Raw genomic sequence first — 13,887 nt, forward strand, 5'->3', positions numbered from 1 at the left:
TAATTTGACAGCAGCAGTTGAATAAAAATGATTATCTTATTGAAGTCTTGAAGTTACAAAATTAATACTTAGTTATAATGAATTTAGTCTCAATTCACATTATTTTACATATTTTACAATGGTTTTAACATGAAATAAAAAATGAAGTTTACAATGTACTTATTTAAATAAGTGAAAATATAGATAACTTGTATGATATTTATCATAAGGCTTTTAATTCTGTTTTCAACTGTCTACTATTTAGTATGCAGTTTTACTTCAAAATTAAGAAGCTCCAAAAGTACATCATTGAAAGTATAATAATTATAAAAATATAATGTACAAGATAAAATTTATAATTATGCATCACAATTAATCTATATTTACTTGAACATAAGAACATCCATTAGTTGGGGAACTCTTCCATTTGATACATTAAAAGCTACAGCAACATTGATGAGTAACATTGCATAAAGAGTGAATATACAGGTAGCATGGTATTCTTCAGCATTAAGTAGAGTTATAAGTGATACAAACATGTGTGAACCAACAACCCAAGTAATTAAAAACCAATTTTTATTGTCAAGAGCTGCAAAAAAAGTTATTCCCCAAAGAGTATGTAACATTATTATACACAAAGTGATCCCTGCTGATACTATGAAAAAATATTCGTTTCCACTTTTAAGTCCCATAGTTGCAGGACCAAAGCTTTCAGACAACACATTACTCATAGAAAATACGCCGCTCATGATACCAAATCCAAATCCACACACATATGAAAAAACATCTCTACTATCAGAAACTTGGGCTGTTGTTACTTTTTCCAGACCTTTCTCAGCTCTCCTCAGTATTTTGTAGAGAATAAATCTGTAACGAGAGACAAGTTAAATTAATATCTCAGAAATTACTAAGGTTTATGAGATGTTAAAATATTCACCTAAAAAGTTCTTGGAAGATCACAGAATAGATTAGTCCAATAAAAATGTACTTCCTCAGTGGTACAATAGCATACCAAGTCAATGAACTAATCAAAAGTGATAATAACCAACAGAATGCACTGGCTATGAGCATGATGATTCTAATAGGTTCTATTGCAATACTAAAAAGAAACATGAGGAAAGGTGGTCCAAATGCAATAGTTGCACACCCAGCAAAACCAATTCCAGACATTTTTCCGTTGTTAGTGTCACAGTTGATTAAAACGAAGTAACTTGCGTTGCCGATATCCTTATCATTTACTATTAAAATAAAACAAGTTTCAATATTTTATCACAACGTAAAAATGAAAATGTAGAATCTTAAAATCTTACTCGTAAGTGTTGCGAGTTCTATTGTTTATATGTGGTCCTGCGTTTTTATCCGGTATATAAATACACGAATATCATACCACTTTTGATGATGTAGCATTCGTTGCAGCTTTTAATATTTTCTGGCTTGTCTTGTAAACGTTTATTTTCAGTATAATAATTATAAAGTTTACTTTAAGAGACTTTGGTGAAATAAATTGAGTTTTTCTAGTAACCTCAGCAAAAGGAATATAACACGCGCACGCACTCACAGCTCACACCGACGCGTTATACAAAGCTGGCTGTGGAAGGAGATGACAAGTCGGGCTCAGGCCTTTGCGGAGCTTACCAGTCGAGAGTCGAGACCTGTCATGAGTCACGTATCCAACTGTCCTCTTCATACACAAACAAGCAGCGGCGAATGGCGATTTCACTAGTTGAGCGTTTGTGCGCGGTTATTTTGAACCCGACGATTGATGGCATTCGTATCCAAAAAGAATAATTTCCGAATGCTATCGAGTCCTTCACATTCGTATCCACTACGTGTTATTTCTTCATTCTGGCGTATCTTTGCCAAGTTTCTTCGAAGATGCTTTCTAAGTTTGTTGAGTTTCATTCCAGGTAAACGGAACTACGCAGGTAAACTCGCGAGCCAAGTTGGCAGATCCGGCCGCGAGAAAGGTGAGTAGGCTTCTAACAGTCGCAGTAGTTTCAGTCGATTCTTGGGCAGTGTTACAGGTCTAGTACTAGATGAACCATCCGATGTCCGAGAAGTCTACTCTCTGCGGCTATTCGAGCATCGTAAGACCGCCAAGTGTTCGGAGGGTCCCGAGTAGGGCAAAAGCTTGTCGGCGAGATTGTCCCAGTGCGATGTGTCGGGCCTCTCGAGATTAGGCAACTCCAAAAGCTTTTCCGCTCGTTCTTATGTTCGTATTATGCTGCAATATTGACGTACTTTGACGTGTTTCAGGCCTATGTTTATTTTACAAGTGTCCCTCAATCATTCGACTCATGAGTTATCGATGAACACGATTCCACGTAAGACCAACTTGCTTCAGTGAAACGTATAGTGTGCTCACGATGCAACGATAGTACAAATTGTGTCCGACTAACGGCGACTATAATTTCACAATCGTCAGCTCAAGTTTCGGCATATCAAATTTCGTCAACGCAGGACAGGAGCGTGCAAAGGCACATATGTAAAGTCGAATTCAAAATTCCAAAGTACCAATATACGTCCGACGACATGCATATATTATGTAGTACTGAATAAACGGACTTTCAATGGTGTCGCTGACAGAAATTTCTTTTGCAAGTTCTCCGTCAAGTGACATGTTTCGAATTATCATTAAAAAATTCAACGATTTAGCGACATCTGAAAGCTCGTACAGCTCCATACAGTGAGAGGATAAAAAAACCTCATCGAACTTTCATAATCGCGTTGACGGCAAGTATTTTGGGTTCCAATTACTCGAACCAATCTCATTTATGGGTTTCTTTTTTCGTGTCGAACCACGACCTTGCTTAGATAATGTTCATTATATTGAAACAAATAAAGCTCATCTTCTTTCATACTGTTTGCAGTATATCCACTAGTTTCCAATGCCAGTAGACTGAAAATCATAAGAGTCAGCAAGTTTTCGATCAAATTATGAGTGTAGCCTAATTTTAAGTAACTCGTCAATTAACCATGCTTATAAATAAATTGTCCGTTTTCCATGTAATTTCAACTAATTTTAGCTTTGATATCGCTAAATTTTTCTTCGTGCAACATGCGACATCGTGCTCGTATACACGCGAAAGTATACAACAAATTAAAATATCTAACATGAAACGTAAAAAATGTTGATGTAAACGTATTTATCAATTTAAGATTATCTTAGGCCGAGTTAAATCATATTCTTATCTAGTTCAATAATGCTGCGTATGTGAGTATAGCAGGTTGTATAAGATACTCATATTGTCTTTACAGCACGTAATTGCATACAATAGCACACAATAGTCCGATTCCTACCTTCAACGCTCGAGAGTTAATATTACTTCTGCTCCTGATATAAGTATAGGTACTTTGTGTATATATCCATGAGATACACAAAACGATCGACGTCCTGTCAACATTCGCAATCCTCAGGTTATGTTTGCATATGCAGGTCCAGAAAAACGTTATTTCATATATAAATCAAGCAATATTTTGAATTGAGTAATAAATATGTGGGATGAAGAAGACTCGACGGATTATCTCGTGCAGCCGTCATCGGTGACGAGGAACTTTTATCTTGGTTTGGGTTTAGCTGTGCTGTCAAGTGGATTTATCGGTTTGTAGACAATTTTTATAAGCGCGCCAATTGCAAAGTTTTAATGGTTTTGTGAAAATTTAATCGCGCATCATTTTACAGGTGTCAGTTTTATTATTAAAAAAAAAGCTCTGGTAAGACTGCACAGGTATGGCAGATTACGAGCTGGTTCAGGTGGATTTGGATATCTACGAGATTTTACGTGGTGGGCAGGACTATTATCGAGTAAGAATATCAAGTTTTATATTCAGCCTTTTTTTATTCTGCCAGTCTAATTGGAATAAATATTGTTTTTCAGTGGGTGTTGGTGAAGCAGCCAATTTCGTAGCTTATGCATTTGCACCTGCATCATTGGTCACTCCTCTAGGTGCTTTAAGTGTTTTAGTCTCAGCTGTGCTAGCATCGTATTATTTGAATGAACATTTGAATTTATTGGGAAAAGTGAGTGATGAAAATCAAAGTACCAAGCTGTTGAATGGAATATTATTTATTTTATAAAATTAAAATAATTTTAATTCTAGATTGGTTGTTTGCTGTGTATTCTGGGTTCAACAGTTTTAGTTTTACACTCGCCAAAAGAAGAGCAGGTAGAAAATATGCAAGAGTTATTAGAAAAAATGCAAAATCCAGTTTTTGTGACTTATGCTTTATTAGTGGTATTTGGTTGTTTGAGTATAATAACCTTTGTAGGTCCATTGTATGGCAAACAAAATGTTCTTGTATATATTCTTCTGTGTTCATCAATAGGTTCAATATCTGTAATGAGTTGTAAGGGACTTGGAATAGCTTTCAAAGAAACTATGAATGGAAATAGTGAAATGAGTAATTGGCTCACTTGGGCTTTGCTTTTTCTATTGATATTATGCATTATGGTACAAATGAATTATCTCAATAAGTCTTTAGATTTATTTAATACTGGAGTTGTGACACCAATTTATTATGTATTTTTTACTACATTTGTGATAACAGCTTCTGCTATATTATTCAGAGAGTGGGAGCACATGATTGTAGAGGATGTCATTGGTTGTATTTGTGGATTTTTGATAATTGTTATAGCTATAATATTACTAAATGGCTTCAAGGATTTAGATATAAGTTATCAAGATGTCAGACACATGTTCAGACCAAAAAGAGACATTCTTGGTCAGTATGATATAAAATGGGACAGTCTTAATGACATAAATCATGTTCAATATAACACATATAATTATGAGAGTATCAAAAATACTAGGTCTAAGTGACGAAAGGATTAAAAACAATCTGAGTGTTCTGTGACCAAGGAATGTAAATGGTTACCCAAGGTAAAATTTTAAATACAATAAGAAGCCCTAACAGATTTTCGCAAAACTGTTAGTTGTTCTCTGTTTTATTGTATGAGCTTTTTTGCCTTGTCTATGAGCATATCAATTTTGCAATCAAAACTAAGGAAATACTTGAAATGTTCTAGTCTGCAAGTTTTGCATTGTTCCAAAAAAATAGCTAATTTAAATTATTATTTAGTAAATATTTAAAAATAAAAATGTTGATTGTGACAGGTGATATTTTATAACTCTCTATCACAGTGAACAGTTTAAAAATTTTGTGCAATGGTGATGTATTTGCATAGATACATTCAATTTTTATAAGACTGTTAAATTTCAATTAGTAATGTCAATTATGGTTGCTACTTAATGTAACATAGCATGTACAAGCATATTTATCAAAATGTTAAATAGCTATAAAAATACACATATACCATGTAACTCTATTTAAGAATATTTTTCAACATTTTTAACCATTTTTGCTGAAGCAACTACAAAAACTATACTTATTATACATATGTACATTATGAACTATTCATAAATTGCTGATAATTTTATGAAAAATAAAATATTTTTTATTTATATTCAGTTACTTATTTTCAAATCTTTCTAACTAAAGCAAAAATAGTTAAATTCAATGAATCACATCAGATTATCAAGAGTCTGAAGTAGGTGAAATTAACATACTAATTATTCTTTAGAAAAAATAATATTTAAATTGAGTTCAACATTTAATTTTTTAGTAAATCATCGATAATAAATACAAAGGAAAGTTTACATTCGATTCTTTTCATTTCGGTAACTGAAAAGTGAGCATAAGCTGTGTAATGTTTCAAACACAGGTCGGTATTTATACAGTCTTGATATAGGCAGCAACACAGGCAGACTTAACGTGGCTGTCGGGCCTGTATACGGGGAGTGTTCAGAGTGCGATCCCCGATCCATCATTAGACAGACTAGACAGTCGCGAAGTTTGCTTTACCAAGTCAGTTCGCTATTCGCATGCGTCAGTTCAATATTTTTCCATCTCTGTGAAAAATGGCGTTTGGTTTAGCCGCTTTTTCGTATATTGTTGCGCTGATTGTTGACGCGTTTCTAATATTTTTTTCAATATTTCATGTAAGTTCGACATAGAATTGACAGTTTTTAATGATCTAACGCAAATGATTGTGCAAAAGCTCAGTGTTCCAATCAATTTTGGCACCTTAACCTCGTTAATAAGAAGCCCTAATAGTCGCTCTGTTTTGCTTGTTCATTTACGTTATCATATGATTAAGAGATTTCGATATATTGATTAAAATGAGAAACGTGGATTAAAACTTTTGATTTTTGTATTTAACAGGTAATTGCATTTGACGAGCTCAAAACAGAATTTAAAGATCCGATTGATCAGTGCAATAGTCTGAATCCAGTGAGTTGAGATTTATATTCAAATTATTTCATGAATTAAAGATTTGTGTCAGGTGATTGTTAATTTTTCTTTATTTTACAGCTTATACTTCCAGAATATGGCTTGCACTTCCTAATAAATTTCTTCTTTTTAATCAGTGGTCAATGGCTATCCTTAATTTTGAATATACCACTCATGGCTTACCATATTAACAGATATCGTACCAGGCCCATAATGACAGGACCTGGCTTGTATGATCCCACTAGTATCATGAATATGAATGATCTCAACAGATGCCAAAGAGAAGGTTGGGTCAAATTGGCATTTTATCTAATAACATTTTTCTACTACTTGTATGGGTAAATATCATTTTTACACAAAAAAAAGTCGATTTTAAAACTTATTTGTTAGTGGTATTTAATTATCAATAATTAATTTTAATTTTCAGAATGATCAGTTCATTAATCCAATAAATAAAATTAAAATCTTAAGGATTCATCTGCCATGTTACCAATAAGGGAATTTAATAGGCAATGTTTTTATTAATGTAATTAATTTATAATCTATGGACTGTAAATATGTGTGGTGTATTTTTAACTTTGTAAATGTACTAGAGATTTGCTGGTAACTTTATAATTATAATTCAAGAATTAAGAATACTTAAAAGTGTACAATAGTCTTAAAGTAAGAATAACAGATACAAATTTTAAAGGATAGTTAAACAATAACAGTGGCTCGCAAGTATTTTTTTTAAATATATTTAATATGTTTGACATTAATACTATTCAAACAAATACACAATTAACAAATTTTTGTTCAAACTTGTCTTGAAAAAAACTTATCGTTTATAATTATTTTTATTTTTGATGTTATTTTTATGTTGTCTTCCAATCAAGACATGAGAAGTGCTGGAGAAAATTTTCAGACTATTGTCTTTAATTGAACGACTATAGCTATAAAAAATTATTTATATGGCTCAAAAATTTTTTCATAAAAAATTATCAAAAATTCAATATTCATATCAAATGGCTCGGCTTTTACAATTAAATTCAACATTCAACAATACACTTATTTTCTTAATTAAATTGCTAATTGTATAAATATAAAATTTAGTTGCTTAACCTTAGATTGAGTATTATATAGTCAATAATTGTAGAAATATTTTTAATTACATCTATAAATGCTGTAGAACATGAAAAATTTTCAAATACAGTACACGTATGTGACATAAAAAGTGGTAGAAATTTGTTTAGGTAAATTTAGTCTTCTACCTACTTAAATTCTCTTTGAGCCACTCTTCTGTCAACTCTTCAAGTTCACGAACTTCATATACTCTTGTTAATCCAGCTTCACGCTGCAAAACTAATTTCATACCAGCATAGAGTACTTGAAGCTCCATTTGAATATCTCTTGGAGTGTAGAATATGAAACACATGGGATACGAAACTCTTCCGTCATCATGAACCATCTTGTAGCTGTAGACAATGTATCGTGGTTCATGTTCTGGAATGATATCTTGTAACTCTTCTATTTCAATGCCCTAGTTAAATTTGATCACATTAATATGACACAAATAATTTAATCTGATATAGATAAAATGTTTGAATGAATATACCTCAATAAGTTCGCTGAAGCAAATTTTTTGCTTTGCTCTGTCAATTCTTACTGTGGAAGTTAAACATATATCAATGATTTTAATTTCAAATTTTATTAGTCAATAAATTTGAAAATTCTTACAGACAAGTGCAGCATTTTGCTGGCTTTTTCTGAATCTGAAATCCTTTAAAGCACCAATTACTTCATCATCAATGTCGCAAATGTTGTTAGAACTCTGAAAAGTAAATAAAATTTATTACAAAAGTTTAGACAAAGATGCAACTGTAAGCGGATGAAGAAGCTTATTTCAAATAATGTTTTTCAAATAAAATGAAAACAATATAATTGATAGGGTTCTCTTGATAGCACTCGCAATTAGCACTGTGCGCTCTCAAATAATACATAAATCACGTAAGGTAAAAATGACAAAAAGTTGCTTCACTGCCGCCTCTTTTTCATTATAATTAAACTAGTTAAAAAACGAACCATTGTACTAAAATCAAAATATAATGATGATTACATATAAGAGTTGTTAGCATCGAAAGCTGTTTTTGACACAGACAAGGCATTTACACAAAATTATTCGGTAATTCGACTAAAAAAATTCAGAGTCAATTACCATTTTGAATAATTTGGATGATCGCGAACACTGGTGGTAGGTTTTTTCCTCGTTTTTGGCAGTTGGAGTGCGTGTCGCAGTTGATAGCAACGGCAACAATACGGAGTTTGATGTACGTGTTGTGTGTGTGTGTATATATTCACTAGAGTATATTATAGACACTGATCGCAGACAGTGGAGAGTCGCGCTCGTTGCCACTGGATGAGCACACGAGAGAGACGCTCCTCTCGTTGCCTCCTACTCTAATTCGCGGGAGAAAATGTCGGGATGCGTGAGCCACGAGAGAGGGAGTGACACAACTGCGCTCACTCCGTGCACGAGCGGGACTCGCTTACACGGGGAGGATCGGAGCCGTCGATCGTCGCGTTTACAAAAGCGTTATTTAAAGGCTTTTGAGAAATTCGAACCGATACCTACGCTACCGGCTCTAGGTGGCGAATCCTATGGAAAATAACGCCGATCGTCGAGCGTCCATGAGACGCGTGAGTAAAATATTGATCGTAAATCAATTGAAGCGTCGTCCCCGAGATAGAGACTAAAAATGTGTATAAGTAGCTTTATAGCAGGAACACCATTGGAGGAACTGAGGAGTTGTACATAAGTTCATGAGTCGAGTTATTATTTCCACAGAAATTCGCATCGTCTTTTAAATTAAAAAGCTCGAGCTGTCAATATGCTAAAAAGCTCCGTATGCGTTTTTTGGCCTAGTGGTGGTTTTCGCGCTATGAGTCAGCTGGGATTCTGCGCATCGAAGAGAACCACTAAGTACACCTAAGAGCAGGCCAGCAAGCGCGGCCTGGCTGCGTATACGGGTGACTAGCCAGCTTGTCTGCCTGCGTACGTAATGTGCATAACGTTGGCCTATGCACTGCGTGTCTGAGTATACGTCACGCGGTGGCGCTGTTACGCGCCCGTGCTGCTCATGTATTGCTATTGCGATCGCCTCGGGCCGATGTTGTTACATGTACGCATAATAATACTACACGCCATGCACGGCACACATAGAGCAGAGCCGCCTATACCTATAGGTATATATAGATACGGTGTTAGGCCGTATCGAGAGAGCCGACGGTGTAGACTGTAGCCCCTACCCCTGGGCCGCGCGCACCAAATGTGCAGAGCCTCGGTTAGGATAGGCGAGTGTGCGCGGATCGCTGCAGCGCCGAATTTCCAGGCTTACGTCCGACTGTGCGGGAGGTGCTGCTGCCGCGCGGCCATGTTTGTTGTTGTCGTGCGGGCGAGCTCGACAGATCTCTCCTTCTCTCTTTCGCTCCCTCTCGCACACTCGTGCGTATACTAGCCTAGGTATATACAGTATATACTGTACTCGACCGTACGACTCGAAAAGCCTCTGAGTATCGCCGCTGCTGCAGTCGCACTTCTCGACACTGCGATCTTTTTTCTCTCTCTCTCTCTCTCTCTCTCTCTCTCGCTCGCGTTATTATAATAACACACGGACGGATCGTGCTGCATTCGCGTCTGGTGCGCTATGTGTGTGTAACGCGCTGTACGCTACCAGCGACCAAACTCGATTGAATCTCGCGTTTATTATTATTATATGCGTGCGCGTGTGCATTGCAAGTGTCGCGCGACTTCACAACGCACTACGTTGAGCTCGTTCAGCTTGACCCTAGGCTTAGAACCTCTGTGAATGTGTGTGTGTTGAGCCCATCAGGTGCTGGTGCATGTGTGTGGCAGAAAATTACAAACCAGTGTGAAATGCATAGGGCTGCTATCGAGCAACAGTAGCAGCAGCAGTGCCAGTGCCAGTGCCAGTGCCAGTAGCAGCAGCAGCAGCAGCAGCAGTGGCAACAGTATAATCGAATGCAAGACTTGCCGTGTTGTCGCTGTCCTGCAATTCTCAGCTGCGTATAAACACAGACGAGAAACGAGTAATATCGTGCCTCGCTTTTCATTTTGTGGCATAGTGCAGTCGTGCCTTTCTTTGCGATAAAAACGCTGAAATTTGAACGCAAGTGTCAGTGAAAATATCGTTCGACTCCGTTGCCAAGTCGGTGATGCTGTGTGCCAGTACATAAAGTCCTTCCCTTTTGACTGTTGAGCACAACTAGCACCCGTGCGTGTATTCATATACAGTACTTACACACGCGTGAGCGTGTATACATGTGCAAATAGCAGCAGCTGCACTCACGAGCGCAGGTAAATATCACCTTTGTTTTGTCTCTCTCTCTCTCTTTCTCTCTCTTTCGTTGCGTTGTACTACGCACTGACTATACCCTTTTTCAGCTCGTCTGTCTCGTAATAAAGTCTTATAACCTAAAATGCAATTGCTTAATCGAGTGTCGTTATTAGCCGTCTTATCCATAGGCCGCGGAGGTGCACAGTATTTCTTTGTTCTCTCGGTCTCGATCTCGCGTCACGAGCTCGTCTCCTTATAGTCGAGACAGAATAAGAAACAGAAAACGACGGCAGAAGGAGTATTAAATGCATTCGCCTTTAGCTGTGGTGTACGTGGGCCCGAGTCTACCTCGAAGCTACAGCTGAAAACGATGAGAGAAAGAAAAGGAGATAAAGGACGATACGCACGGACTTGAGGTGTGCGCTTGTGTCTGTGTGTATATGGCGTATACATGAATTGGCCTTACGCGCGTCTATGTATGTGTGTATAGAAATGAGAGAGAAAACGAAATGGAGGGGCTGTATATACATATATGCATACGCATATTTCTTTCCATGTCCCTCTTACTCGCGTAAATATACACGCACACACCGACACAGCGATGTAGTAGGCTGTCGAAGATGAAGTTAGTTTATATATATTTACCGACCATAAGTCTTTGCCTGTGTGTAGCGTGTTAAATTTATGTGTAAGTTGCGTTACGTAGGTGCACGCGGACAGACGTACAAAAGGCACGTATATTTCATGGCAACGGGCGATATAAGATATGGGGGTCGTCGTACGTTCTTGGACGAGTCTGACGACTCATCGCGACGATTCCTCAAGGACTTCATCATCGTTGTTGACTTTTCGCCGAATCTTCGAGGGAGTTTTCGGGTCGGCGATCGTTCAGAACTAATAATTTTTCATTACCACTGTCGTGTAAACATTTTATTACTCTAAATTTTTATTACTATTGATACTAATTTGATCAGACAAGTTTATTATTATTTTTTTTTAATAATCTCCTGCCCTCATACTGTATGTTTCGGTGATAATTGAAGTTAGCGAAACGCGTGATGCTTCTTGCATAGTTCGTTTAGAGATACGCGTATTTCGAAAATTGATGCACAAATTTTAGTTACTTTCTTGTTTGACGTGACTGTAATATTTCCTTAAACTACAAATACGATAATTCGCGAGCATCGCCAATCAACGTCGATACAGTTTGTGATTTATCGGAAATTTATTGAAGCAGTGGTTAAGCTCTAAATTATTCTTGATAAATCAATACGATTGACCATTAATTTCTCAAGTTAAAACTGCTAGGCTCTTAAAACGATCAATACTCAAAATAATTAAAAGTTTTTTGGGCAGTGGGTGTCGATTTAATTTCGTTTGTAGAGTAGCCACATGAAAAAGTCAATCAGAAGCATTTAATGCAATGGCAATTGTGCGAGGGCAATGCATGCAATGTGGATTTAGTTCTCTCAAACCGGTGCGCCTTACTGCGAAGTAAAATCGATTCTGAGCTTCTGCGATACTACAAGCGTGAATCAGCTGTTCTACTTTTTTTTGTCCGGGCTTTTAAGCTTTTCCCGCTTCTCTTCTTTTTTTATTTCTTATATACATATTCTTTGCGCGTACTCATTAAGAGCGCGTTTGACACGCTGAAAGTTTTTCTTTTTCTCTTACATCGCATGAAATTGTACTTTCGTACTAATTGCCTCGTTGTGTTGAAATTGAACAAATTTTAATCTCAGTCGGTGGTTTTGTTTCTCTGGCATTTTTGCTTTTCTTAAAAAAAGCTTTTACTTGATTGTAAAGCGTAAAATTCGTCTCTTGGATTTTCACGACGATGACCGAAATCATGCTGCGTTAACAATTCCATTCATTCACCTGTAGCCTTGAGTCCGGGCTTGTCGTCGAGCTTTCATTAAACTTTGTTGATTTTCAAAACTCGAACAGACCCGCTCACTTATTCAAACTTGATCCGAATCATTAAAATTCTAAGCAGTGTCCATTGTTTGCAGAATAGATTCGGTGGACAAGCATCGCAGCGGCTTTCGCCCCTTCATCTCGATCGGGAAAGCGAGTCAACAACAAGGAGAATAGCAGCAGAGTGACGCAAAGCTGCAGGGCTCCGTTTAAAGGAGATTCGAGCGCGAGCCACCTTGATCAAGGCCGGCTCTAGCGCGCTCAGAAGCTGGCGGGCAACCTGGCTCGGTCGCCCGCCGTCGTGGGCGATGGCGGTACCGGACCCGCCCCTGGGCCACAACCGAACAACAACAACAACAATGCAGCAGCTGCAGCCGCCGCGGGCATGGTTGGTGCCAACAATAACAACAACAACAATGCCGGGGTTGCTCAGCAGCAGCAGCAGCAGCATCAGCATCAACATGGCAGAAACAACAACAACAGAACAGTCGGAGCTGTAGTGGCCAATCCTGCTGGCGTTCCGATTGCCAGTGGTTCCGGTGTCGGACACGCTGCTGGTTCGGCTATCAATGCTGCTGCCGTCGCTGCTGGCGAGTGGGAAGAGAATGACGAATATTCCTTCGACGACTCCGACAGATTCGAAGAGGACTCGCTCTGCAGCTGGAGCAGCGAGCCCGAATCCATCTGCAACAATTGGCGAGGATGGAAGCGGCCCATCACGGCTTTCGGCCCTGCGAAGAAGTGCTTCGAAAGTGAGTACCGCAATTTCTTTGATATTTTTATTCTTTTCCTATATATTATATAGGATATACCCGCAAGTGCATTTATTTGGCTTCTATACATGTCAACAACGCGAACGAGGTTGCCCCAAGCGTATCGTGTCTATTGTTACGTCGCCAGTCGACTCGCATGTCTCACAATTGCCAAGTCTTTTTTATATTTGCATAGTCTCGTGCGGCAAGTTGTTGGACAAGGTCGGCGTTTTTCCGCCTTGAAACACCTTAGACATTCATTTTTCGTCTGTCGATTCTGGGAAGAAAATCGTATGGCCCGGAAGAAGAAAATTTAAGTAAATCCACGAGCCAGCTGAGCTCCGGGGATCGAAACAAAGAAAGGGGTTCACGACGTATTCCAGGAAAAGTAATCAAGAGAAAGTATATATCGAGAGATGCCGCGAACCGATATTGATCTTTTCTTTTTCATTCCGCAAGACATTGCGCGTATTTTACAAAGCGTACAAGGGGGCTCTATGTGGTAATGAAGGAAGACCCTAAATAAGGGATATGCAAATTTCAAACCTCATTAACATATACACAACTCCATTTTTTTCGTTCTTTGTCGCTCTCTCTCTTTCTTGCGTTTTTT

The 13,887-nt window shown here is 37.7% G+C and overlaps 5 protein-coding genes across 9 annotated transcripts in view; 3 read left to right on the forward strand and 2 right to left on the reverse strand.

Annotated features, from left to right (window-relative positions):
* Positions 1-17: 17 nt before the first annotated feature.
* LOC106649021 (gamma-secretase subunit Aph-1) lies at positions 18-1,604 on the reverse strand. Its single transcript, XM_014366288.2, has 3 exons — positions 1,290-1,604; positions 917-1,217; positions 18-846 (listed from the first exon to the last, which is right to left on the reverse strand). The coding sequence occupies exons 2-3, from the start codon at positions 1,147-1,149 to the stop codon at positions 363-365; spliced, it is 717 nt and encodes a 238-aa protein (XP_014221774.1). The 5' UTR covers positions 1,150-1,217; positions 1,290-1,604; the 3' UTR covers positions 18-362.
* A 930-nt stretch (positions 1,605-2,534) lies between these two features.
* LOC106650564 (magnesium transporter NIPA2) lies at positions 2,535-5,306 on the forward strand. 2 transcript variants are annotated; one of them, XM_023459390.1, is made up of 5 exons: positions 2,535-3,580; positions 3,662-3,784; positions 3,858-4,000; positions 4,081-4,808; positions 4,869-5,306. In XM_023459390.1, the coding sequence occupies exons 1-4, from the start codon at positions 3,475-3,477 to the stop codon at positions 4,798-4,800; spliced, it is 1,092 nt and encodes a 363-aa protein (XP_023315158.1). In that variant the 5' UTR covers positions 2,535-3,474; the 3' UTR covers positions 4,801-4,808; positions 4,869-5,306. The 2 variants fall into 2 exon arrangements, with proteins under 2 accessions (XP_023315158.1, XP_014224139.1); XM_014368653.2 differs by having other exon boundaries at positions 4,081-5,306.
* Positions 5,307-5,717: 411 nt separating this feature from the next.
* LOC106650570 (protein cornichon) lies at positions 5,718-7,259 on the forward strand. Its single transcript, XM_014368669.2, has 4 exons — positions 5,718-5,979; positions 6,203-6,271; positions 6,353-6,609; positions 6,699-7,259. The coding sequence occupies exons 1-4, from the start codon at positions 5,899-5,901 to the stop codon at positions 6,721-6,723; spliced, it is 432 nt and encodes a 143-aa protein (XP_014224155.1). The 5' UTR covers positions 5,718-5,898; the 3' UTR covers positions 6,724-7,259.
* A 26-nt stretch (positions 7,260-7,285) lies between these two features.
* Positions 7,286-9,004, reverse strand: LOC106650577 (glia maturation factor beta). The gene is made up of 4 exons (XM_014368683.2): positions 8,466-9,004; positions 7,988-8,081; positions 7,866-7,915; positions 7,286-7,790 (listed from the first exon to the last, which is right to left on the reverse strand). The coding sequence occupies exons 1-4, from the start codon at positions 8,466-8,468 to the stop codon at positions 7,518-7,520; spliced, it is 420 nt and encodes a 139-aa protein (XP_014224169.1). The 5' UTR covers positions 8,469-9,004; the 3' UTR covers positions 7,286-7,517.
* Positions 9,005-9,662: 658 nt separating this feature from the next.
* The window catches only part of LOC106649507 (zinc finger SWIM domain-containing protein 8), a 31,795-nt gene continuing 27,570 nt past the window's right edge, over positions 9,663-13,887 (forward strand). For 3 of the 4 annotated variants that reach the window (XM_014366949.2, XM_014366965.2, XM_014366972.2), the window contains exons 1-2: positions 9,663-10,625; positions 12,618-13,274. In XM_014366949.2, the coding sequence (XP_014222435.1) occupies positions 12,908-13,274 (367 nt within the window). In that variant the 5' untranslated portion in view covers positions 9,663-10,625; positions 12,618-12,907. The remainder of the gene's footprint in view (positions 10,626-12,617; positions 13,275-13,887) is intronic. The other variant, XM_023459422.1, reaches the window with a different exon arrangement.

Source organism: Trichogramma pretiosum, unplaced genomic scaffold (assembly GCF_000599845.2).
Source record: "Trichogramma pretiosum strain Unisexual culture from Peru unplaced genomic scaffold, Tpre_2.0 scaffold57, whole genome shotgun sequence".
NCBI classification, from domain to species: domain Eukaryota; kingdom Metazoa; phylum Arthropoda; class Insecta; order Hymenoptera; family Trichogrammatidae; genus Trichogramma; species Trichogramma pretiosum.

Excerpts from the sequence above, each read along its gene's own strand:
- LOC106650570 (XM_014368669.2), top strand. The coding sequence starts at position 5,899 with ATGGCGTTTGGTTTAGCCGCTTTTTCGTATATTGTTGCGCTGATTGTT. Across the intron at positions 6,272-6,352 it reads AGTGCAATAGTCTGAATCCA|CTTATACTTCCAGAATATGG; the intron begins GTGAGTTGAGAT and ends TTTATTTTACAG. Across the intron at positions 6,610-6,698 it reads TTTTTCTACTACTTGTATGG|AATGATCAGTTCATTAATCC; the intron begins GTAAATATCATT and ends TTTAATTTTCAG.
- LOC106650577 (XM_014368683.2), bottom strand. Across the intron at positions 7,916-7,987 it reads GCAAAATGCTGCACTTGTCT|TAAGAATTGACAGAGCAAAG; the intron begins GTAAGAATTTTC and ends TAACTTCCACAG. Across the intron at positions 7,791-7,865 it reads GCTTCAGCGAACTTATTGAG|GGCATTGAAATAGAAGAGTT; the intron begins GTATATTCATTC and ends AAATTTAACTAG.
- LOC106650564 (XM_014368653.2), top strand. The coding sequence starts at position 3,475 with ATGTGGGATGAAGAAGACTCGACGGATTATCTCGTGCAGCCGTCATCG. Across the intron at positions 3,785-3,857 it reads GTGGGCAGGACTATTATCGA|TGGGTGTTGGTGAAGCAGCC; the intron begins GTAAGAATATCA and ends ATTGTTTTTCAG. Across the intron at positions 4,001-4,080 it reads ATTTGAATTTATTGGGAAAA|ATTGGTTGTTTGCTGTGTAT; the intron begins GTGAGTGATGAA and ends TTTTAATTCTAG.
- LOC106649021 (XM_014366288.2), bottom strand. The coding sequence starts at position 1,149 with ATGTCTGGAATTGGTTTTGCTGGGTGTGCAACTATTGCATTTGGACCA. Across the intron at positions 847-916 it reads ATCTTCCAAGAACTTTTTAG|ATTTATTCTCTACAAAATAC; the intron begins GTGAATATTTTA and ends CTCTCGTTACAG.